Here is a 22,187-nt window from a genome sequence, read left to right on the forward strand (position 1 = left end):
GGAGGGGGTCTTGGGTGGTCCGCGGACACGGAAGACGAGTGGGGACACCGTCTCCCATGCTTGTCTTCCCCTTGCCCAGCGTTGTTGTCTCCGGTTTATGGCCGACCCGCGGCTCTTATCTCAGATAGGGTTGGATTTTCTCGCTTTGCCGGGGGCCACCTCTGAAGTTTTTATTGCCGTTGGGCACTGGGCACCCACTGGAAGAAAAAAGAAACGCCCAGTCCCCGGGAAAGCTAGAAGAGTGGAGCCGGCCGGCGGACCTTGGCCACGCCCGGGCGCGGTGACCGGGCGAGTCGTGAGCGCCATTGCCGAGGCAAGTGAATGACGGGATATATATATAAGAGGGCCATGAGATGCCGTGGCTGGCTCACGGGAAGAAATGTGACTGCGATTGTTGTCCAGCATCCCCAGTTGGTTCTTCCTCTTTTGGTTCAGCTCGAATCAGTTTGGTCCGTCTTTCCCACTTACACCCAGACCAGACCACCAGCACGCCACAAGCATGGATGAAAAGGACTCGACGCCCGAGGGCACGCAGTTTGCCCCGATTACACGCGACGCGGACGAGACGCACACCTCGCACAGCAACTCGACATCCTCGTCCCGAACACGCACGCACACGCACACTCACACGCACGCGCAACGCCCCAGCACCCGCGACAGCTCGCACAAGGAGCGCTTCGACCCGGAGCTCGACATCGACCTGCCGTACCGGACGCTGACGAGCGACGCCCGCCTCGACGAGTACAAGAGGGAGGTCCCCGGCGGGGAGATTCCGACACTGGCGCCTCCCTCGCGAGTGACGACGCGCAACAGCATCAGCCGACACCACGCCAACAACTCCAACAACAATAACAATGCGGCCGGCAACAACGGCGCCGGCGCCGGTGCACAGCCCGAGCGGCTGCAAGAGTACCGCCTCGTGGCGTTTGAGCCCAACGACCCGGAGAACCCCAAGAACTGGTCCAAGGCGTTCAAGTGGTACATCACCATGGTGGTGGCGGCGACGTGCTTCGTCGTCGCGCTGGCCTCGTCCGTCGTCACGGCCGACATCCCCGGTGTGAGCCGCGAGTTTGGCGTCAGCGAGGAGGTCAGCCTGCTGAGCATCTCACTCTTCGTCGTGGGCTTTGGCGTCGGACCCATGGCCTTTGCGCCGCTGTCGGAGATTCTCGGCCGGCGCATCATCTAGTATGCACACCCTTGCCCAGCTTTCTGCTCCCTGGTCTCCTCCAGCGGGAGCATGAGCGTTACAACTAGTGGAGGAACACAAGGATGGAAGCTAACAGGATACCCAGTGGCTCGACGCTGCTCATTGCCGTCATCTTCATCGTCCCCTGCGCCGTGGCCAAGAACATCGGCACCCTGCTCGTGTGCCGCGCCATCGACGGCATCGCCTTCTCCGCGCCCATGACCCTCGTGGGCGGCACCCTGGCCGACCTGTGGCGCAACGAGGAGCGCGGCGTGCCCATGGCCGCCTTTTCCGCCGCGCCCTTTCTCGGACCTGCAAGTGAGTTTTCTTCCCCATCCTAGGCAGAGGACAAAACGAGAGTAAGGAAATAGAGCAAGAAAGCTAACGGGCTGAATCTCTAGTCGGACCCCTCGTCGGCGGCTTCCTCTCCGACGCCTCGGGCTGGCGCTGGCTCTACTGGCTGCAGCTCATCCTCGCGGGAATCGTCTGGATCCTCATCACCTTCACCGTGCCGGAGACGTACGCGCCCACCATCCTCGCGCGGCGCGCGCGCAAGCTGCGCAAGTCGACGGGCGACGCGACGCACGTCACGGAGCAGGACCTCGACCTGCGGCCCTTCTCGGAGCGGCTCGCCATCTTCCTCATCCGGCCCTTCCAGCTGCTCTTCGGCGAGCTCATCGTCTTCCTCATCAGCCTGTACATGAGCGTCCTCTACGGCCTGCTGTACATGTTCTTCGTCGCCTTCCCCATCATCTACCAGGGCGGCAAGGGCTGGTCCTCGGGAAAGACGGGCCTCATGTTTATTCCCGTCGCTGTGGGCGTCATCTGCTCCGCCGTGTGCTCCCCGCTCGTCAACAAGCACTACATCAAGATGGTGCACAAGCACAACGGCAAGCCGCCCGCCGAGGTACGCCTCATCCCCATGATGCTCTCGTGCTGGTTCATCCCCATTGGGCTATTCATCTTCGCCTGGACGTCGTACCCGGAGCTGTCGTGGGCGGGCCCCGCCATGGGCGGCTTCCCCGTCGGTTTCGGCTTCATCTTCCTCTACAACTCGGCCAACAACTACCTCGTCGACTCGTACCAGCACCAGGCCGCGTCGGCGCTCGCGGCAAAGACCTTCCTCCGCTCCTTCTGGGGCGCCGGCGTCGTGCTCTTCACCGAGCAGATGTACGACCGCATGGGCGACCAGTGGGCGTCGACCTTCCTCGCCTTCCTTAGTCTGCTTTGCTGCGCCATTCCCTTCCTCTTCTGGCAGTTTGGCGCCCGAATTCGTGCCCGCAGCAAGTACGCGTACGGCGGCGACGACGAGGAGCCCGCCTCAGGGACTTCGTCGGGGTCTGACGACCTTGAGATGGCCAGGAAGAGGAGCCGTCGGCCGAGCCACGGGGTCATCAGAGACGACGTGGAGCACGACGACGACTTGCGGCGTGCCATGAGCTACGTCAGCAACCCTTGAGCGTTCACGCCGAGTTAACGTTCTGAGCCGTATATTTGCGGCTGCCGATCCAAGACAGACACAAACAGAGGGGGAGACACATCCTCTCGATATAGAGAGCCATCTACGTGCTCTCAAGCATAAAGTGGGCGAGTTCGAGGTCATGGTAGATTTCTTTTCGGAGGCAAGGTTACACGCCTCAACATAATACCCGATAGAGCTTTGCATAGAAAAGACGAAAGCGTAGCATAAATGATGAATTCATAGTCAACATCTTTCATACTTTGCATGTTTCCCCTCAGACATTGCGAACCGGCAACGGGCCCTTGCCCTTCTTCTTGATGGAATCCGTCAGCGAGTTGGCGCAGGTGCCCTTCTCGGCATACTCGTCGAGGTTGCGCAGCGTGCACTCGGCAATCTCCTTGAGGGCCTCCTCGGTGAAGAAGGCCTGGTGGCCGCAGACGACGACGTTGGGGAACGTCATGAGGCGCATGAGCACGTCGTCCTGGATGATCTCGCCCGAGTGGTCGTCGTAGAAGAGCGAGCCCTCGGCCTCGTACACGTCGAGGGCCAGGCCGCCGAGGTGCTTCGTCTTGAGGGCCTTGATGACGGCGCGCGTGTCGAGCAGCGCCCCGCGCGACGTGTTGACGAGGATGGCGCGTGGCTTCATCTTGGCCAGCGTCGCCTCGTTGATGATGTGCCGCGTCGCGTCCATCAGCGGGCAGTGCAGGCTCACGATGTCGCACTCGGGCAGCAGCTCGTCGAGGGTGCGGTACTCGCCCACGTCGGCAAACGCCGGGCTCGGGTACGGGTCCGCGGCGAGCACGCGGCACCCGAAGCCCTTGAGGATGCGGCCCGTCGCGACGCCAATCTTGCCCGTGCCGACGATGCCCACCGTCTTGCCGTGCAGCGTGCGGCCCAGCAGGCCGTCGAGCGCAAAGTTGCCCTCGCGCACGCGGTTGTAGGCGCGGTGCGTGTTGCGGTTCAGCGTCTGGATCAGCGCGACGGCGAACTCGGCCACCGCCTCGGGCGAGTAGCTCGGCACGTTGGCGACGAGCAGCCCGCGCCGCTCCGCCACGTCGAGCGCCACGTTGTTGAAGCCCGCGCACCGCAGCAGGATGGCCTTGACGCCCTCGTCGGCCAGCGCCTCCACCACCGCCGCCGGCACGCCGTCGTTGACGAAGACGCACACCGCGTCCGCCCCCTGCGCCAGGAACACCGTGTCCTCGCTCAGCGCAAAGTCATGGTAGATGAGCTCGATGTTGCCCGTCGTCGCCGACGCCGACGCCTGCTGCTTCTTCTCCTCGAGCGCGGCGTCGAAGAAGCGCTTGTCGTACGGCTTGGCGCTGAAGACGGCGACCTTCATGATGATGATGACGTCACTGAGGCTCGGAATCGCGGCGGGGTTCCTTCAATTGACAAAGGCAACAAACGTCCTCGGGCCGTGGGGTGCAGTGTGCCGGATGGGACGTTTCGGAAATTTTTGAAAAAGCCAAGTCCAGATGATGGTGGTGATGGAGGCAGTAAAGGTTCCGGGGTGGCGGAGGGGAAGGGTTGCACCCGCCGCAACCGGACACCAACACAAACGCCGCCGACGAGCACATGCACGTTGCCTGCAATGCCTGGCGTGCAGACCGCACGCTTGGCGCTGTCAGCCCAGACAATGCTTTATTCATACTATTCGCTGCCATCACCCAGAATGCTGCGCCAAAGAAGACGGTTCATCTATCCTGCCACCCCAGATACCCAAAAATCACAACCGCCGCCCATGCGCCGTCTAGCCTATCGCGTATATGTCCCCCTGATGGTATAGTCCTTTTTCGGCCCATTGACCGTGTACTCTATGCTCCAGTCCCGCAGGTTGACCGCCTCAAACGCGAAATTGTACCTGACGTCGTAGTAGTCGTCGATGCAGAGGTGCCCTGCCTTGGCCTTCCAGCCGTCGGCGTCTCGCCCACCTCGCTCCGACTGCTCAAACTCCACCTCGTGGAAGAGGTAGTCTGCGCGCTTCTGGTCGTCGGGCTTTGCAAACCACACGCTCAACTTGTCGCTGCGCTCGTCGTACCGCCACACGTACCGCCTCGTCGCCCGGAACCCGAACCCGCTGTCTGTCTTGAACTCGCCATCCTCGACGTACAGGTACTCCATGCCCTGGTCGCTGTCGTCATCGCTGCTGCCCAATGATGCCGGTGTGCCGTCTTTGGCGCACTGAATGCCATCCGAGGTTCTCTCGCGCAGGAGAAACTGCGCGGTGCCGCTAAAGTGGCCGCTCGGGTGCGATGGTAGCCGGCTCACGAGGTCGCGTTCCAGCTTCCACGTGCCCAGCAGGCTGCGAAACACGGCGCGCGCCACGAATCTGGGCGAAGTAAGGCCGGTAATTGTGGTATCGATGGTATCTCTGATGAGCTTCGCCGCTTCGCCCTTGGCTTCCTCGCTGTCTGTCAACGATGTGTACCGTGCCGGTGTTAGCATGTCCAGCGGCTGCTTGTTATGCGGCAGCAGGGGTACGCCTGCAAACGACGGCGTAGCCGGCTCGATGGAGAGCGCCTCGGCAAATTCCTGCATAAGCCAAGGGTAGTCTCCCATGGGAAACTGAGAAAGCCGCGGGTCGTCGCGCAGCTCCAGCGTCCGCTGCACCGAATCGTCTGTGGACAGCGCGCTTCTCATCGGTTGAGGCAGGAGCATAGTCTTGGTCCAGAGCTCAACCAGAAAGCGGGCTTGCATCTGAATGACGCCCCAGTAAGCAGAACGATAGAATCCGACAAAACCTAAGCCGTGGACATCATGAGAGGTCGTTCCATGGAAGGAGAGGGCGAGGGGCAGTTCGGTATGCTTGGGGGAGAAGCGCAGCTTGTCCAGAATGTCCTTGGGAAAAAAATCCAGACACGGAGAGGGGTCAAAACCCGTCGCGACAACTACGGCGGCGATATCGTCGATGCGGCCCGCGCCATTCGACAACACGGCCGTGTTGCCGTCGAGTGCCTCGACCTTGCCCTTTGAAAGGGTTATTAAGCCGGACCGCACAAAGTCGCAGTACCAGTCGCTGACGGCCAGGTACGGCGGTTCCGTCTTGGTGTCATCGTCGACTCGCAATAGCGGGGAGAAGGCGGCCTGGTTGCTTCCAAGCGCTTTCTCGTAGATGCCGTGAACGACCTTGGCCGTGTCAGGGCTGATGTGTCCTTGGGTGTTGACAAGTGGCTGTGGTCGGTTATTGCGGTTGTACGATGAGAAGTCGAGGGGAAGAAAGGGGGCTGCAGCAGCGGTAGGCTATCGCGAGTTAGCGGGGCAGCTGGAGGCATCATCAGAGCGACGGAACGTACCTCGGGGGTCGTATACAAGGGGAACACCCAGATGGGCCTCTGCACGACGTGGTGGACAGAGTACTGCTCAATGTCGGGAATGCCACAGGGGTCAGGCGAGTTCGCGGCAGAGGAAAGATGAGACGCAATGGTGCCAGCAATCTCCACACCCGACATCTGACCGCCGACGACCAAGATCTTCTTGCCGCTGTTGCGAGGTTTGTCACCAAGCAGGCTCTTCAGGTCCCGATACTGGCTGCTCGGCACAACTGGGACCGCGGCAGGCTCGGCGAGGCTGTCCGGGATGATGGGCTTGCCAAAGTAGCCCGAGGCGACTATGAGCCTCTGAAAGGTGCGCGTCTCCTCGGTCCCGTCGGGGCCCCTGAGCAGCACCTGCCACCCCGCGCGGCCATCCTGCATCGGGTCGGCCCGCACGACGCGGGTGCCCAGGCGCAACTCAAAGTCCGGGTGGCCAGTGAGATAGCGGTCCAGGTAGCGCTCGAGGTACTTGCCGACCTGCCACGCACGCGGGAGCTGGGGCGCGGCGGCATCCCAGGCAAGGTCGCTGAAGTGCATGGTGTGGCGGCTCTGGTTGGCCACCATGAGCGGATGGACCAGCCGGCCCGTGTCCGTCTTGGACGTCGGCCACAGCCCGCCGATGGCATCTTGGGCGTCGAAGACGCTGACCTGGAAGGCGCCCTTGGGCGCGTTGTGGAGGAGCGTCTTGGCCGCGACGAGGCCAGAGGGCCCGGCGCCTGCGCGGAAGTTGGTTAGCTCAGCTGCTGGGACATCTACAAGGGCAGGCTCCCGAGAAATTGCTGCTCACCTACGATGCAGACCGAGAGCCGGTTCATGGCGCGCGAGTTCATGCGGCAGTGGACATGCCACAACGGCCGGCCGCGAGCTCAACTTCAACAAGGCGAGCGGTCTTAAAGGTGAGGAAGCTTGGTGAGACTTTCATGTCAGCGGACGCCCAAACGGGAGCGAGTATTCAGCCAGTCAGCAGCGATTACCTAAGGTCAGCAGCCCCTCATCCATCGCTCATGGCCGACGGCGGGGCAAGGCAGGGCAGGAGCTCCAGCGCTCCTCATCGCCTATACCGGGCTCAGCTTTCGCCGTGCTAACGTCGTTATAGCAGCTGCTCCGCTGACTGTGGGTACCTGCGATGGATTGCAGCGGCCTTTCCACCGCCCGCCTAGGGACGGAGATCGATGGAGCTTCCAGCGCCGTGGATGGAATCCTTGGAAGCTTCCACCGTCGGTCGCCTACCCGCAGAGGTGCCCCGCAGGCGCCGCATGAGCCCCGCGCCGGGTACCAGGTGCAACTGAAAGTCAACGAACCGCTGAGTCGCTGACCGTCAATCCAACCCGCCCTGCTCCAAAAGCTTGAATCGCCATCCCAACGATGCCCCGAAACCCGAAACTTTCGGCACGACGGTTGGCAGCTCCGAAGTGGTACCTTGCCACAGCCAAGCCTGGGTGGCAGGGTTCACCAATTGGCCAGCCGGGCGAGGCCCGATATTCGCGTTGCGCCCCGTTTTCCAAGCATGGAAGCTTCAGCAATGCCCGGATGCGACGCCAAACTCTAAGTCTTGAAAATGGATTATACAGCACGCCGTAGCCGACGAGACCCAGTCGAGGGGCACGCACGCCGCCCCGCGCGCGGCCATCAATGCCGTGCGGGTGGGATGCCTGACCTCCGATCCCCCGTTTTAAAGCATGTCGTCATGCTGCAGGCCGACATGCCCATTGCTTCTCTTCGCGACGACTTGCAATTGAGCCCAACAATCCTTTCTCCTCACACACAAGTACACGCGATCAATCGACGACTCTCGACTCTATTGGGCCTCTATCGACACTTGAAACCATAGCAGAAGAAGCAGCGATAGCAGTAGCAGCGACCACCGCCATCACCAACAATTAAGCAAAGGAACAGAACGCAGACAAAATGGCCGGCTCCCACCACGTCCTCGTCCTCGGCGGCCACGGCAAGATCGCCCAGATGCTCACCCCGCTGCTCCTCAAGCGCTCCTGGACCGTCACCAGCGTCATCCGCACCCAGGAGCAGGCCCCGACCATTGAGCAGCTCGGCGCCGGCCTCCCTGGCAAGCTCAACGTCCTGGTCCGCAGCATCGCCGACGTCGACAGCGACGCCCGCGCCCGCTCCATCCTGGACGAGGTGAAGCCCGACTACGTCGCCTGGAGTGCCGGTAAGACAACGTCCAAACATCTCCAGCAGCCAGCCAGCGCATAACACCCGTGTGATTGATGAGTCTGGGCCCTGGGTTCGGCACATGAATGAATCACTGACACTTGAGATGTACAGGTGCCGGCGGCAAGGGCGGCGATGCAATGGTAACCATCCTGCTCTCTCGTGCGCGCGCGCGCGAACAAATCCACACTCATCTTGACCATGCCCCCGCTCACCTCCAATCGGCCACACCCGCTGCTGTAAGAATGCGCTCACTGACACTCACTCCCCCCAGACCTACAAGATCGACCGCGACGCCGCCATCCACTTCATCAACGCCGCCGCCGCCTCCTCCTTCGTCAAGCGCTTCCTCCTCGTCTCCTACTCGGGCTCCCGCCGCGCCGGCGCCTCGTGGTGGCCCGCCGGCGAGTGGGATAAGTACAACTCGACGGTCAACCACGGCTTCCTCGCCGCTTACTACCAGGCCAAGCTCGCCGCCGACGAGGCCCTCTACGAGGCCTCCCGCCGCTCCGGCGGCAAGATGATCGGCCTCTGCCTGCGCCCCGGTACCCTCTCCATGGATCCCGCGGGCCGCATTGAGTTCGGCAAGACGGCGCGCCTCAACGGCCAGGTTAGCAGGGAGTCGGTCGCCCAGACGGCCGATGCCCTGCTCGCCGCCGACGGGGTCAAGAACTCGTGGCTCGACCTGCTCGACGGTGACCAGGAGGTCGAGGCTGCTGTCACAAAGGCGGTGCGCGATGGCATCGACACCAGCGAGGGCGAGGCCATTCATTCATCGTAGGTAGCTCACGCAATCCAGAGGAATCAATCGACGCTTCCAAATGTACCCTGACATGCCCCGTTCAATAGCCGGGCAGACTCTCATGCCACATACCGCCTGTGATGTCGAGCTCCGTGACACTACTCCAGATAAATTTAGCCCGACATGTCAATTCCATCATAGTCCTGTTGCTTCGCTATCCCACACATCAAAGCATTGCCCCAACTTGGTGTTCTCCTGGTGTCTTTTAGCACCGACCCAAGTGGCCGCCCGTGCTGTACGCTTCAACAAGTCAGATCGAGTATCTAACTGAGTCGCTTCGCTGAAGCACCCGCTTCGGGACCGCCAGATTGTCCAACTCGCGTCCGTCCGTCCTAGTCAGTGACACCGGGCCCGGACGTCTCTTAAACTTATCCCGATGCTCCACCGACATGTCCACGCGGCTGCCGAGCCGTCTCGACGATCCGAACGCCTCGTGGCCCTTCCAGCCCCTTCTTGACATGAAAGCCTTGACCTCCTCACGGACGATGCCCTAGCTCGTCGTGAGATAAATGATGGCGTTCCATACACCCTGAAGGGGCAGCACGCACCCACTGGCGACGCTGAGGGGGAAGCTGATCTTGCCATTGTGTGTGATGCTGTACAGCCGATTGATGGAACTGGGGATCCATGTGATCAACACGGCAAACGCAAAGACGAAACTGGTGCGCAGGTATGCCATCTTGACTGGATCAAGCCGCTTGAGCTTGAGCGACGCCCGTGACAGGATGCCATGGAGCTTTTCTCGTACTGTGGCGCGCTGATGCCGGCGATGATTCGATGTGCAAACAGTTTCGAATTGGTGCTGTGTCTGACCGTCTCGAGAGCCGGGCGCGTCTCGAGGCAGCAACACGCTCCAGAATGGATCAAAGGTATAATCAGTGACGCCGGCGGGATGATACGTTGCCGACGGGATCAGAGGCGAGTCGTTTTGAGAGGTCGTAATTCCGGTCGTCACATAAACTTCAGTCACGACTATTCCGTAGGCGTCTTGGCGACGCGTGAGGCTCTGTGGGAAACCGTCAGCCGCGGAACTGGGGCGCAGAGGGGTTGAGCATCGCGCCTCTTCTGCCGAGTCCCCGTCGCTTCCTGACCGCGAAGGCTTCCTTGGCTGTTCAAGCCTTTCCAAGCCCAAGCTCATCAGTTTGTTGCGGTGGCGAAAGACGCGGTATCCGACGGCAGAGTAGGCAACAGCCGACAGAAGGATGCACATCCAGATGGGAATGTAGTATGCGTAGAGCCGCAGGAGAGTCCATTCGGGGCCGATCCAACACCACAGCTGACGCGAGTTAGAAGACAGACTCGCCATGGCGAAGGGAGTACTCACCACGGCATCGCCGAATACAGGCCCGCGAACATCGTCGCGAATCGAAATCAGGATAATGGCGGGCACCATCGGGCCCCCGAAACACACGAGGCAGTATACCCAGAGATACTTTCGGAAGGAAGACGGGTCCGCGTTGTGGAAGAAGACGAGATAAACGTTGACTGCCATGGCAAAGGACCACCAAGGATCCGACTGCATGAACCTGCACCAAGCAAGGAACGTTAGCAAGGATGAGTACGAGGCTCACGGGGAGGGCCGACGTACCACTGCATAAGGAAGGCTTGCGCCTGACACAGCGACGAGTTCTCGCCTCGGATCAGGCCGTCGTATCCGATCATGGATGCGATGCTGGCGCCCGCGTTGGCCAGCGACGCGAAGACGAGGAACAGGTTGGGCATGGTGCGCATTTTCTTGAAGCAGACAAACGTGACGAGCGTGATGACGATGGCGGCCATGGAGAAGCCCGCGCCGGTTCGCTCGATGGCAATGAGAATGCTTATTTGACGGTTGGTGAGGCTCGCGTCCCCGCCATCCTGTCCCGGGTCGAGCATTCTCCTCCTTGGTGTTGCGGCGACGCTCGCGGCGTGTAAGTCGTGAATACGGATGGCCTCGCGTGGGCAAGATGAAAAACGAGCGGTAGGTGAAAGAAAGAATGCGAAACGAAAAGCGGTCGAAGAAGGGCGGCAAAATTGAATGGCGATGTGCGGGCGCGGTGATTGAGTTCTGTTCTGCTCTGTCCTGTTCAGCGCCTGCGCAACTGCGGCCAGTGCATTGGGCAGGAGCGACGACGGGTGCTGCCTGCCCGTCCGATCACCACGCCAACTGCACACAATACGGCGCGCATCAGCTGCCAACGGCCACGCCGCCAGCTGGCCGCCACCGCAGCAAATGATGCAGCACTTGAGACGAAATGTTGGCTGGATAAGGTGGCCAGATGTTGCTCACAGCTTCTCGTCGGCAGCCTGAATCCTGAGTTCGGCGGCGTAGACCATGTGCGAGACTTCAATGACTGGCTGCAAGTGCTGGCAGCAGGGCCGCATTGGCAAAGTCTTTTGTGCCAATAAGCCAATAAGCCAATAAGCCTTTGTTTGGCCCTGCCACTTGGCGGGAGGACAAGGCATCGGTGTGCAAAGCGCTATTCTTGTTGCAAAATCCCAAGCAGTGCGTATACGGCACCTGCTTAGTTCATGAGGGTGATGCAATTGACTTGGCATCGCGAAGGACTTGGGAGCAAACGGGCAGAGACGGGGGGTCAGCCGTTGAGCCCGTGCTCTGACCGTACAGTTCATGGCGCCCTGGCTCGCATGGTCCGCACGAGAGCGCCACCCCCTTTCGTACCGGGAATAGGCTCATACTGGCGACTTGACGGTGACGCCGGCTGCCTTGACAAGCACACCAGCTTAAGCCAGGTTGGTTCCTTCCCGATTCCGGTACCTGGGCTGCTGCCCAACCCCAATCCGGTTTCCAGCCCTACCGTCCTTAGTTTTCTTGTGCCCATTGGGCCATTGTAGCTCCAGCACTCGACCAGCACTTTCACTTAGGTTCTGCTGCACTTTGCTCACGACTGTGCGCCTTGCCACCGTCTTGGCCCCCTTCTTGACCACTGCTTTCCCTCGACCACCTACGTGCCTGCACCTTCCTACTGGGTCATCATCGTCCGCCATGCTGTCGAAGGTCGCCGAGTGCGAAAAACAAAGCAAAGAGGCCGACCAAGGAGGCGGCGTCGGGGACGAGAAGCCAGGTGACACGAATTGTGCAGGTCACATTGGCGAGGCGTCGCCTGGCTGATGAAACTGTATCTCGGACAAGCGGTGACGGAGAAAGCTTGCCAAACGACACTCAGGGGAGTCAGGGCGCAAAATCCAAACTCTTACGCCCTCCCAATCCGTGCATGGGTCCCCGGCCAGACCGACATTTTCCAGGAACCGAGACGCTGGCCTCGAGTGACTCCCCCGTTCGGATCTCGAACAAGAGAGTGACAAGCGTGCCCGGGGCAACAGGGGTTGCATCCGCGCGCGTGGGGAATTTCCGACAGCGTGGTCACTGGCGGCGGCACTCTGCACCCACTTTCTTCCTCGAGATGCCGGGGTATGTGAGGCAGGCTGCCTCATCAGTAGCGTCAGGAGAGTTGCGGCAAGCCAGCCTCAGTCGGTCGCGGGTTGGAGCACTGAGGCAGGGCTGCCTCGATCAGTGCCTAGTGGTATCGTGGAGAGTGAGACCTTTATCAGAACTCAGGACAAGCCGCCCACGCCCCAAGACACGAAACCACCCTGCACGCGGGTACCTGGATGCCCTCGTTCAAAGCAACAGAGCATCGCGACTTGGTATCCGCCTACACGGAAAAGCACCGGCTTAGGCACGTTGCAGTGGTAGCAGCGAGCAGCGCCCAAGGCCGAAACGGACGATCGCATGTCACATACAACAGGATCGTCTTGTGACAAGATCAACGGCTGCCGGTCAGCCACAACGGGCGGTCTCCCCGATGGTGCTTCCAGACGCCCTGCCAGGAGAATGCTCCCAACGGACTTGCCAGTGTCTTTCTTGTCTTCCGAGAATCCCTGTCGCACACCAGCGTCGGCTGCGTGTGCTTTGCTTTTGCTGCAGGCCTGGCATGGATGCATCCCATCCGGTAAACGACGTATCCCATTGATTCGCTGAGAAGGAGCTGAGATCACCTCTCACAATCCCGTCCCTCGCCGCTGGGAAACGGCGGACCCCTGACTAGCTGCCAGAAGCGCATCGGTCATGCCCTGCATCCGTCATTGTCGCCTTTGGAGGGACCACACGACCATGCTCCTGGCATTCGGCCTGGCTTGGACTCCATTGCATGCAACGCGCCCGCCTCCCGGGAATGTCGCCCTGGCGGCACGGTGCGTCCCATTCGACAGGCCAAACGCCTTGGCAATCGGCTTGCGCCCTTGGTGCACTGGTGTATGTTGGTGTGTGTCCTTTGGTGTGCCTTTTTGGTACGCAAGCTGGCGCACCGTTCCGCGCGCCTCCCTCAACGGCCCGGCGCCTGGCGTCAAGAACAACCCGCTGCGCGGATGTGCAGAGCCGGAATAGATGCAGCTTGTGGCGTTCACGGCCAGCACACAGGCAGCAAGCTTCTGGTACCGTAGACTGCGAGATTGTTCCCCGTTGTTGGAACATGCTGAGCCTTTGGGCCGAGACGGCCTGGAAAGGCGCATTGCTTTCTTCGACAGCCCGCACTTGAGGTTCTCGACGGCCAGGTATAAGAACGCCAGCCACGGAACCTTTTCATGTCGAGGCCCGGTGATTTCTGTGTCAGTGACGCCGTCTTGACCTACTTCTGCTACTTCGTCAAATCCGCAATCGCCTTCGATGGCCGCGAATTCGTCATCATCCTTGGACGTCGAAGTGGGAAGCGCTGGCCCAATGGAACCGCCCCCGAACCACGTGGGCTCGAATGCTGCAATGCCAGAGGAACCTGACCAGACGTACGCTCCCCATATCCCTTGGCTCGAGACATCTGCTCATTCGTTCTTGTCATTAGGGCACGCACCCATATCCCCAAACCATCGGGCGAGCTGCCCGTCATGCTGGGTCGGTACCTGAGCGCGACCCGATCGGACGAGGTTCCCCTCGAGGAGAAGCTCTATCGAGACTTCGTTCGCGCTCAACAGGAACTCGCCGCAACGGGTCATTCCCAGCGACAGTGATTCAACAATATACGAGGCAAGTCGCAATTCAACTTGCGCGGCATCGCACTTGGAGGAATACCGTTGTGTTGCGGTAGACTCTTCCAGACACTATCTACGAATCGCTCGTATATGAGTGCCACTACACATCGCATGTTGCGGCGTCGTACGGCCATCTGGAAAGGGGATCTCGCACTCAACGTCGCGACTGGAGGGGGGAATTGGCCAGTGGCCGTGGTGATTACGTCGCACCGGTACAAGTTGGACGCACTACTGCTAAGAAAGGATTCGGGAGGAAAGCATTAGACGGTTAGACGTGGAGGCAAGACGGTTGGCGATGCGGTTCGCGCACCGATGGCGCTCTTCATTACTTTCTTCTGGAAGACGTTTACATAGTACATAATACATAGCTTCACTTCCAGCATCAAAAAAGCATCTCGCACAACACGTCATTTATTTCGCTTATCGGGTCGTGACACGGTGCCCTGTACCCCGTCTCGCTGGGAAGGGCGGCGAGTACAGGGGGTGTGCGTCCGGATGGACCCTGGTAAGGGATTTCCGGGCCCTGGGCCGCGCTCCTCGCACCGGGGAGCAAGAAAAGCAAAGACTCCCACGAGGACATGCTTCTGACCAGTGGCGTTGTTGGGGCCCTGTAAATCGTGTCCCTCGGCGAATAGTTTAGGCCCCTCGTCCCTCCCCCGCAGCCCGTTGAGTCCAAACCAAGATTCTGTAGTGCCCGTGCAGCCATGTCCGTGCGCAATCGCCGACCTCTGTGATCCCAGCTGGACGGCACCACAGAACCCTGTCGTTGCTGCTTTCCCGTGCTGTCCGAGATGCGGCATGGAGCTAATGAAACCCTTAACTTGGATCCAGGTCTACCCGTCTACGGAACACCCCCTCCCCCAAATGGAACTTGGTTACATACTGGTGCCTGGAGCTTGCACGAAGATGGACCTCTGCCACATGTCCACCCGTGTCCATATCATCTCACCTATGCCCGAACCGTCCACCTGTGTCCCACACGGCTACGTCTGGTGTGGCCTACACGCCCACCTGTGTCCCATCCAAATGCCCAAAAGTGTCCACCAATGTCGCGGCGTACCTAACGGCAACACACTCCCATGTGGTCCAACTGTGGTCCCCGATCCGGCCCTACATCGAGCCCACAAGCCCACACCAGACATGAGCTGCCTTTCATTTCCGGTCGCATTGCCCGCGGCTTGGCGCTGGTCCGCCGCCAACTACCGAACTCGCTCAGCGAGACGTACATCGGTCCGGACTCCAGAGCGTGCTGTTGGCCGGCGGGAATGTTCAGGCATGGCATGCGCGCCACGCGGTTAGACCCGGACATTACCGGCAGCGCCCTAATTGGGACAAGAGACACATCAAGCAACTTGAACTGTTCTTTGGCTGTTGTGACTTGTAACATGGCGGTAATGGAAGCAATATGCACAGGGATGGTCGTTATTGGACCCCCATTTGCGGCTCTATAGCGGCCCGCACCCAGATAGGCCGCGGCCCGCCTTCCGCAAAAAAACAACCTTGAACATCGATCTCGGCCGAGTTGGCTTCCCATAGAGCCGCAAACTTCGTGACGGTACGACACGCCCACGACATGATCTCTCACTCGCCCCAGATTTCCTCGTAGCCATATAAATCTCATCGCCGCTTTGCTCAATTATGCGCGGTCTCTAGCCACCCAGGATCCACGACTACGATGTCTGGAAAACCCCCTTTCATTCCCCCACCACCGCCGCGGTTGCCTTCTCCGCCCCCCTCTGCACTGCCTGGCCCCTGCTGCAGTGGCGTTTTGCGGTAGGGCTTTCCCGCACATATCTCGCCCTTCCGTCGTTCTCGCAGAGCCGAGTTACTTGAGCGTTCGATGGCAGTGAGATGCCTACCCAACGAGGTTGATCCGCCAGAACGGCGTGCCAACACGATGTCACAATCTTGCTGCAGGAATGGTAGTGAACGGTGTGTGCTGGCCGAAGATTTCGAGCTGGCTTTGAACATGCAGTCAAGTGAGGGTGGAGGCCGGAGTTAATCAGTCCATACGCACAAGTTGACAAAAGGGGAGACCGGCATGGCACTCACTAGAGCCCGGCCCGACGTTTGGGAGCTGGGAGCTGGGAGCTGGGAGCTGGGAGCTGGGAGCTGGGAGCTGGGAGCTGGGAGCTGGGAGCTGGGAGCTGGGAGCTGGGAGCTGGGAGCTGGGAGCTGGGAGCTTGAGTGGGATCGGCAACTTTGCATGACTTGATATGGTGACTGCAGGGCTTGTGCGGTGTTGACGTGACTCTGGCAGGTCGCGCTCCCGCGCACCATGGTCGAGAAAATCCGGCTGGCGAGAAAAGGGATGTCAGCCACATCGTACCTCTCTTCAGCTACAGGAGCCACGATATCATTCAATAAGTGATTCGATCACGACTTTCCATGTGGTCAGTGACTGATTGAGATTCAGTGATGACGCTGATGACGGGCGTTCGGTCGCAGGCTCCGTAGCTGCGGCGTTGGCGTGGCTCTTTGTTCGCGTGCCGCACCTCCATCGAGCCTGCCCACCTCTCCCAGACCTCTCATATCCCTAACGGCGGCTCGCACCAGGAGACGCGTCCTTAGCTGCGAGTCGATTCTAGCGTCCCAGGCTTCCCGGGTTCGTTGAGAACTCGAGAGATCTATTGGTCCTTCGCTCCTGCAAGCATAGACTCACGGAGCATTCTGGGCCAAGCAAAAGCCATCGACACGCTCCAGACGATGCCGGTTCATGCTATAGCGAATTCAGAGTCTCGGGACTGGTTGGGGGTCTGACTGCAGAATTTTCCTTTCCAGTTGTCGTTTCTGCACATTGTTTATTTTTCTTGGCTGGCCACACACATGCACTGCTGCGTCTGAGTGACATCGAACGAGGCCAGGGCTGGGGCAAGCACAACATTCGGATAGATGCCCCCTCCGTCCCATGCAAGTGAGTGCTGTCTCCAAAACACGGGCGTCTGTCGAAGGGCGTGGTCCAGCCTTACATCGCCTGCCATGCTCGGAGTGTCTCCGTTGCTCCAGACATAACCTGATGCCACATTGAAGCTTTGATTCGGCAGTGCGCGGCCAACGGAGAAAGTTCCGCCGCTGTGCATGTCGCTTGCCTGTACCAGCGCAGTGCGGATGCCCAACCATCTCCCCCCGTCCGAGAGAACTACTAGTTGCCCACGCGCATATCTCTATTTGCCCACGCCGCGCACGGTATACAAGCCCACCGCCGGGCCGCCGCAGCCTAGTAGCCTAGCAGCCCACGCTGCCTTCAATTGCTGCAATAACCGCGCAGCCCGCGATGCATTCAATTGCCCGCGCAGCCCAGCAGCCCAGCAGCCCAGTAGCCCAGTAGCCCAGTAGCCCAGTAGCCCAGTAGCCCAGTAGCCCAGTAGCCCAGTAGCCCAGTAGCCCAGTAGCCCAGTAGCCCAGTAGCCCAGTAGCCCAGTAGCCCAGTAGCCCAGTAGCCCAGTAGCCCAGTAGCCCAGTAGCCCAGTAGCCCAGTAGCCCAGTAGCCCAGTAGCCCAGTAGCCCAGTAGCCCAGCAGTCCAGCAGCCCCGCAGCCCAGCAGCCCGCGCTGCCTTCAATTGCTGCCGCAGCCGGATGGCCGCGATGGCTTTAATTGCGCTGGCCCGCTAGCCTGCTAGCCCGCTGGGTTGCTGCCCCCTGGGTTGCTATAGGTAGCCTGCGATAGCGGATGTAAGTCGTGTGGCTATGACTGTATGGAGCCCTGGTTTATATGGGCGGGCGTGGGCAAATAGAGATATGCGCCTGGGTAAATAGTAGTTCTCCCGTGCGATGGGCAAGGCCTCTGACCAGCTCGGTGCCTCTTAGGATCTTCTCCCACAGGGGTGGCAGGCAGGTTGCTTCTTGCTTGTACCTTGGCATGGTCGCTTGCTGCTCTCGTCGGATCCGCACGCGGGACTTCCTTTCGGTCTGCCGCTGCCATCCTTGGGCCAAGTGCAAGGATGTTGCAGTGATTAGCGTAGAGTGTGTGTGTGCTTGCGGTCTGGCAATGTTGCCGCTGATAGTTACCACCATGCACCATATTACCTCGCTGCTGTGTGCCAGCTGAGTATACGGCGCTTTTAGTGACGCGCAGAACTACCTGGAGCTGTTGAGCCAGGACGTATATCGATAGATATAAAATGCCCGCCTCCCGGCCCCTTCTGTCACGGACTGGAGCATGTTTCTTGCAGTAGATGGGCCCTTTTACAAAACCCAACCTGCTTGTTCTGCCCTTTTGTTGCACCGTGTTTACCTTCTCCTTGTCTTCTTTCCCAGCTTGTTCTGCCAATGGCCACCAACTTCCCCTCATCCATGGACGTTGAAACTGGGAAAGACGACTCAAGGAAAGCACTGTTGAATCGTGGAGGCTTCGATGCTGCAACCTGCCATTTAGGATTAGCAGGGTAGGTGTTCCATCGTGTCCTTGATCCAGATCTGTTAACTTATGCTGTCCGTCCTACAATTAGAGCATCCGAACGAGCGACTGCAATGCCTACCCTGGGAGCCCTACCGCGTCGGGTCGAAGAGAGTCCCATGTTGACTCGATTCGCTCAGGAGACCCATCGCAGTGGCATGCCTGTGACGGAAATACTATATCGAGAGGCCAATAAACCTTGACGTCACCTTTGAGGGCAGACCACGGCGCGATTACACTACAGAGTCCACGGAAGAGTTGAAAAATTGAATCCCAAACTAGGGATGGTGGTTGAAGCTTTGGCGTGAGACGCGCTGCGAAGTCTCGCGATAAAAGGTGGTTAATGCGAGAACGCTGGCAAGACTGGACTGCCGACGGGAGGCTGGGGCTCGCCGCATGGAATGAGGTCGACCTGATTCTCTTCATGTGTGGTTTTATTTGATACAGGATCTGGACATTCATTCATTCAATTTCTCCTGTTTCTATCTATAACAAGCCGGTCAGAACCGTCAAGCTTTTGGTTCTTCCACGCCTCCCCCCACCAGGTGCACATGACGAGCGTTACTTCTGGAGTTGAACATCAGGTATCCATCAATGCCATGGCGCCGGGTGATGCGTATTAAACTCCTGTTTTGACTTGCATCTGAGCGATCCATGCCCTTCTCCTGGCATCGCTTGGGGGAGCTCGAGGCGACATGGATCAAGAAGCCTGAGGAGACTTCAGGTTTGGAGTGAGCTACGAGGCGGAGGCAAACCACGGCAAATCCGGGCATCGGTGTCAAAACATGCATTGTCACGCCTTACCACCTGGACTACTGGATAAGTCCGTGACATTCCCACGCCCTCGCGAGTACACGTGTACTCGCCCCCGGCAAGGACCTGACGCTGCGTAACTGACGCGCGAGGCAAACTGCACTGTTGTCGGCAGCCCCTTATCAACAGCCCGTGGTCGCCAGCCCTGACGGAATGGACGCGCCGGGTCGTCACGGCCAGCCAAATGGCTGGCGGGCGCGAGTCCAGACCCCCTTTCCACCTGCAGCCGCGTTGCGTTGACGGGTTAACCCCGTGGAAACTCTTCTCACCTGGCAGACTAGGAAATTGGTTTTGTTGCCTCGTCGCGCTGACGCACTTGCACCCTTCCAAAGTCCGCCCACCTGGCAGAGTAAGAGATTTCTTGACCACAACTCAACTGGCTGACGTTGATCGGGAGATGAGTACTTTTGCTCTTTGTTAGTCATTGGAACAGACTTATGCATACTGCTCAAGATTGCTGCATGAAGTCGTGGTAGTACGGGTCGACGGCGGACGTGTCAGGCGATCAGAACCTTAAGCAGAAACGGAGGTCGAAGAACGGGAACACGGACAAATGAGGTCAAGTCATTGTGGTATCGGCAGACATAGTGGACGGAGCTGTGTGACCAAAGGCAAGGGAGCCTATCCCACAGTAACCTGCATGTGGCACGCGGATGTGACTGAAACGAGGAGCTCATAGTTCGCGGAGACAACTTAGAATTGGGTGCGGATTGACTTGTCTGAGTGAGCGACCGCGGGATTCTAATAGGCTTGCGCGCATGCAATTGGGCAAAACGTGATTTACTGCAGGTTTGCCCAACTTGGGCAGATCATGGAGGGTCGTTGGCACACCTGAATTGCTGAACCACGGAAGAGAAGAATGCACACATACCAACCCCCTAGCAGATGGCAAGCTGGTGCGGTGGGCAAGCTCTTGTGGCGAGCAATCTGCTGCGGAACGCAAGCTGTTGCAAAGCACATGGCGACTCGCACAGACAACCAAGGGCATCGCAGCAAAACCGAACCAGCAAAGAAACGGGCGATGCCAGAATGGCTTTATGCCTTCCAAGACGATGTGCCAAGGGCGAGGCCAGAGACATACCGACATACTGCCAGATGGGATCCCTTCCGGCGGTCAACTGGCAAGGCATGATTTAGCCTTTGCTTTGTGACTCGCAATTCTTGTACGCCTATTGCAGTCTGGCCGGGCGCTGGACCAAGGGAGGGGTGTGCGCCCGGGCGCACACCCTCAAGCCCTCCCGGCAGAGTCGTGCTCGGGTGAGTTATTCCGCAAAATCAACCATGCTCTGGGTGACTTTGTACGTCGCCAGCAAGTCATCTACGCAGCAGCCACGCAGCAGCAAGATGACATGGCGCGTGACGGTAGCTGTATGGTGCCAGTGGCGATTACTCCAAACCGTAAGTATTATTTTAGCTACTTAGCCTACTCATACAAAACCAAGGGGAAATAACTGTAGATAACAGAGAAATTAGTGTATAAGAAGACTCCTTAGAACGTAATGGTTTCTACTCTGAAACACCATGGACTGTGATGCATGTAATGCGCGCTCTGTGAGTGATTTACTGGGTGTATATGCTGAAAGTAATGGCTAATAATGGATTACCCAACACTGAGTTCGGCCCGATTTCAGTGTGTCTCGGGCGCGTAGTGACTGATAGCATCGCCGCGCCACCATACGCCCTGGCGGCTAACTCTGGGGTTTATCGTTGTTGCCGATATCTATCATATCTACGGAGCCTCTTCTAGGACCTAGCGTAGACGAACAACAACTACTCATAAACTATACCAAGAACTGTGACGCGTAATCAAGATATTACTGACAATATCTCCTTGACGTCCTTCACTCTTTTGCTCTTTAACGTTTACGTCCACCCTGTGTATCGATACCTGGCCTATTATATGCTTATCATATACTCAGGGAGTATAAAGTTGGGCACGCCGAGCCTCTGGCATCTCGACTGACAGATGCGACACGATACACCAGGCCCTCAAGAACTAGTCCAGGGTTCCTATCGATTTCCTTTCCCATCGATACAATTACCACAAAGACACAATGCGGAAATCTCTTTTCACTGTCATCGCCACCGTCTTTCCAACGGTGACTTCAGCCGCGTGGTCAATCCACTGCCGTGAGCCTGGCGGCGTCCAGCTTGGGTGCCTGGCACCTTTCGCTCATTGCGAAGGCCCAATCTACAACGTGAAAAAGAGCCCTCAGTCCTACTACGCTGGGCTAGAGGACGACTGCAGAAATTACTGGAAGTGCGGCTGTCGGTTGTCCTGAGCGGGGCGTTTGGTGTCATGGCTGGATGGTTGGCTGCGACATGGACGAGTCGGGCTGATGACAGCGGAACATTGAAAAATGATGTTAAATAGTGATGACATTGATGAGCACTCGTCAGGCGCGGCATCTGAGGATCAAAACTGGACGGAACAAGAAAATTGAGAAGAACGGAAATGGAAGGATAACATTGAAGTACCTCGCCGTAATGGCGGGTTTATGGTCAGAGACGAGACAGATGATCCCACAACAACATGGCTTCAATTGCGCAGACCTCTTCGTCTGAACCTTCTTTGTGGAGACTCACGATATCGGAATGGCATGCATGGTGGTCGAAGGACGTGAACCAGGTAGTCTTGCTTCGTATGCGAAAACGCAACGTTCTGCAAGCTTGCAATGCAAACTTGGGACATTCTGCAAGCTTGCAAACTTGGGACATTCTGCAAGCTTGCAAACTTGAGACATTCTGCAAGCTTGCAAACTTGGGACATTCTGCAAGCTTGAGCTTGATCTGCAAGCTTGAGCTTGCGAATTCTGCAAGCTTGAGCTTGATCTGCAAGCTTGAGCTTGATCTGCAAGCTTGAGCTTGCGAATTCTGCAAGCTTGCCACCTTCACACGATCATGGAGGGGCGTTGGCAGACCTGATTGGCCGAACCAGGCCGAGCGAGAATGCACTTTGCATGGGTCTCCAGGGCCAGATTTCGCTGTACCTAGCAAAGCAAGCCAAGCCAGCCCCT

The 22,187-nt window shown here is 58.8% G+C and overlaps 6 protein-coding genes across 6 annotated transcripts; 2 read left to right on the forward strand and 4 right to left on the reverse strand.

The window, feature by feature from the left end:
* Window positions 1-499: 499 nt before the first annotated feature.
* PLICBS_000307 (uncharacterized protein) lies at window positions 500-2,645 on the forward strand (the record flags this gene model as incomplete). Its single annotated transcript, XM_018318706.2, has 3 exons — window positions 500-1,185; window positions 1,293-1,504; window positions 1,588-2,645. 3 exons carry the CDS (start codon window positions 500-502, stop codon window positions 2,643-2,645), a joined length of 1,956 nt encoding a protein of 651 aa, XP_018184231.1.
* A 277-nt stretch (window positions 2,646-2,922) lies between these two features.
* Window positions 2,923-3,990, reverse strand: PLICBS_000308 (uncharacterized protein; the record flags this gene model as incomplete). The annotated part of the gene is made up of 1 exon (XM_018318705.2): window positions 2,923-3,990. One exon carries the CDS (start codon window positions 3,988-3,990, stop codon window positions 2,923-2,925), a length of 1,068 nt encoding a protein of 355 aa, XP_018184230.1.
* A 416-nt stretch (window positions 3,991-4,406) lies between these two features.
* On the reverse strand, window positions 4,407-6,777 carry PLICBS_000309 (uncharacterized protein; the record flags this gene model as incomplete). The annotated part of the gene is made up of 3 exons (XM_018318704.2): window positions 4,407-5,891; window positions 5,945-6,678; window positions 6,750-6,777. 3 exons carry the CDS (start codon window positions 6,775-6,777, stop codon window positions 4,407-4,409), a joined length of 2,247 nt encoding a protein of 748 aa, XP_018184229.2.
* A 1,093-nt stretch (window positions 6,778-7,870) lies between these two features.
* PLICBS_000310 (uncharacterized protein) lies at window positions 7,871-8,915 on the forward strand (the record flags this gene model as incomplete). Its single annotated transcript, XM_018318703.2, has 3 exons — window positions 7,871-8,132; window positions 8,249-8,277; window positions 8,409-8,915. 3 exons carry the CDS (start codon window positions 7,871-7,873, stop codon window positions 8,913-8,915), a joined length of 798 nt encoding a protein of 265 aa, XP_018184228.1.
* A 511-nt stretch (window positions 8,916-9,426) lies between these two features.
* PLICBS_000311 (uncharacterized protein) lies at window positions 9,427-10,811 on the reverse strand (the record flags this gene model as incomplete). The annotated part of the gene is made up of 3 exons (XM_018318702.2): window positions 9,427-10,212; window positions 10,261-10,462; window positions 10,525-10,811. The coding sequence occupies 3 exons, from the start codon at window positions 10,809-10,811 to the stop codon at window positions 9,427-9,429; spliced, it is 1,275 nt and encodes a 424-aa protein (XP_018184227.2).
* Window positions 10,812-17,241: 6,430 nt separating this feature from the next.
* PLICBS_000312 (uncharacterized protein) lies at window positions 17,242-17,822 on the reverse strand (the record flags this gene model as incomplete). The annotated part of the gene is made up of 2 exons (XM_065599576.1): window positions 17,242-17,511; window positions 17,751-17,822. 2 exons carry the CDS (start codon window positions 17,820-17,822, stop codon window positions 17,242-17,244), a joined length of 342 nt encoding a protein of 113 aa, XP_065455648.1.
* Between the last annotated feature and the right edge of the window lie 4,365 nt (window positions 17,823-22,187).

The sequence above is a fragment of the Purpureocillium lilacinum genome, assembly GCF_023168085.1.
Source record: "Purpureocillium lilacinum CBS 284.36 DNA, scaffold_1, whole genome shotgun sequence".
Classification (NCBI taxonomy): Eukaryota; Fungi; Ascomycota; class Sordariomycetes; order Hypocreales; family Ophiocordycipitaceae; genus Purpureocillium; species Purpureocillium lilacinum.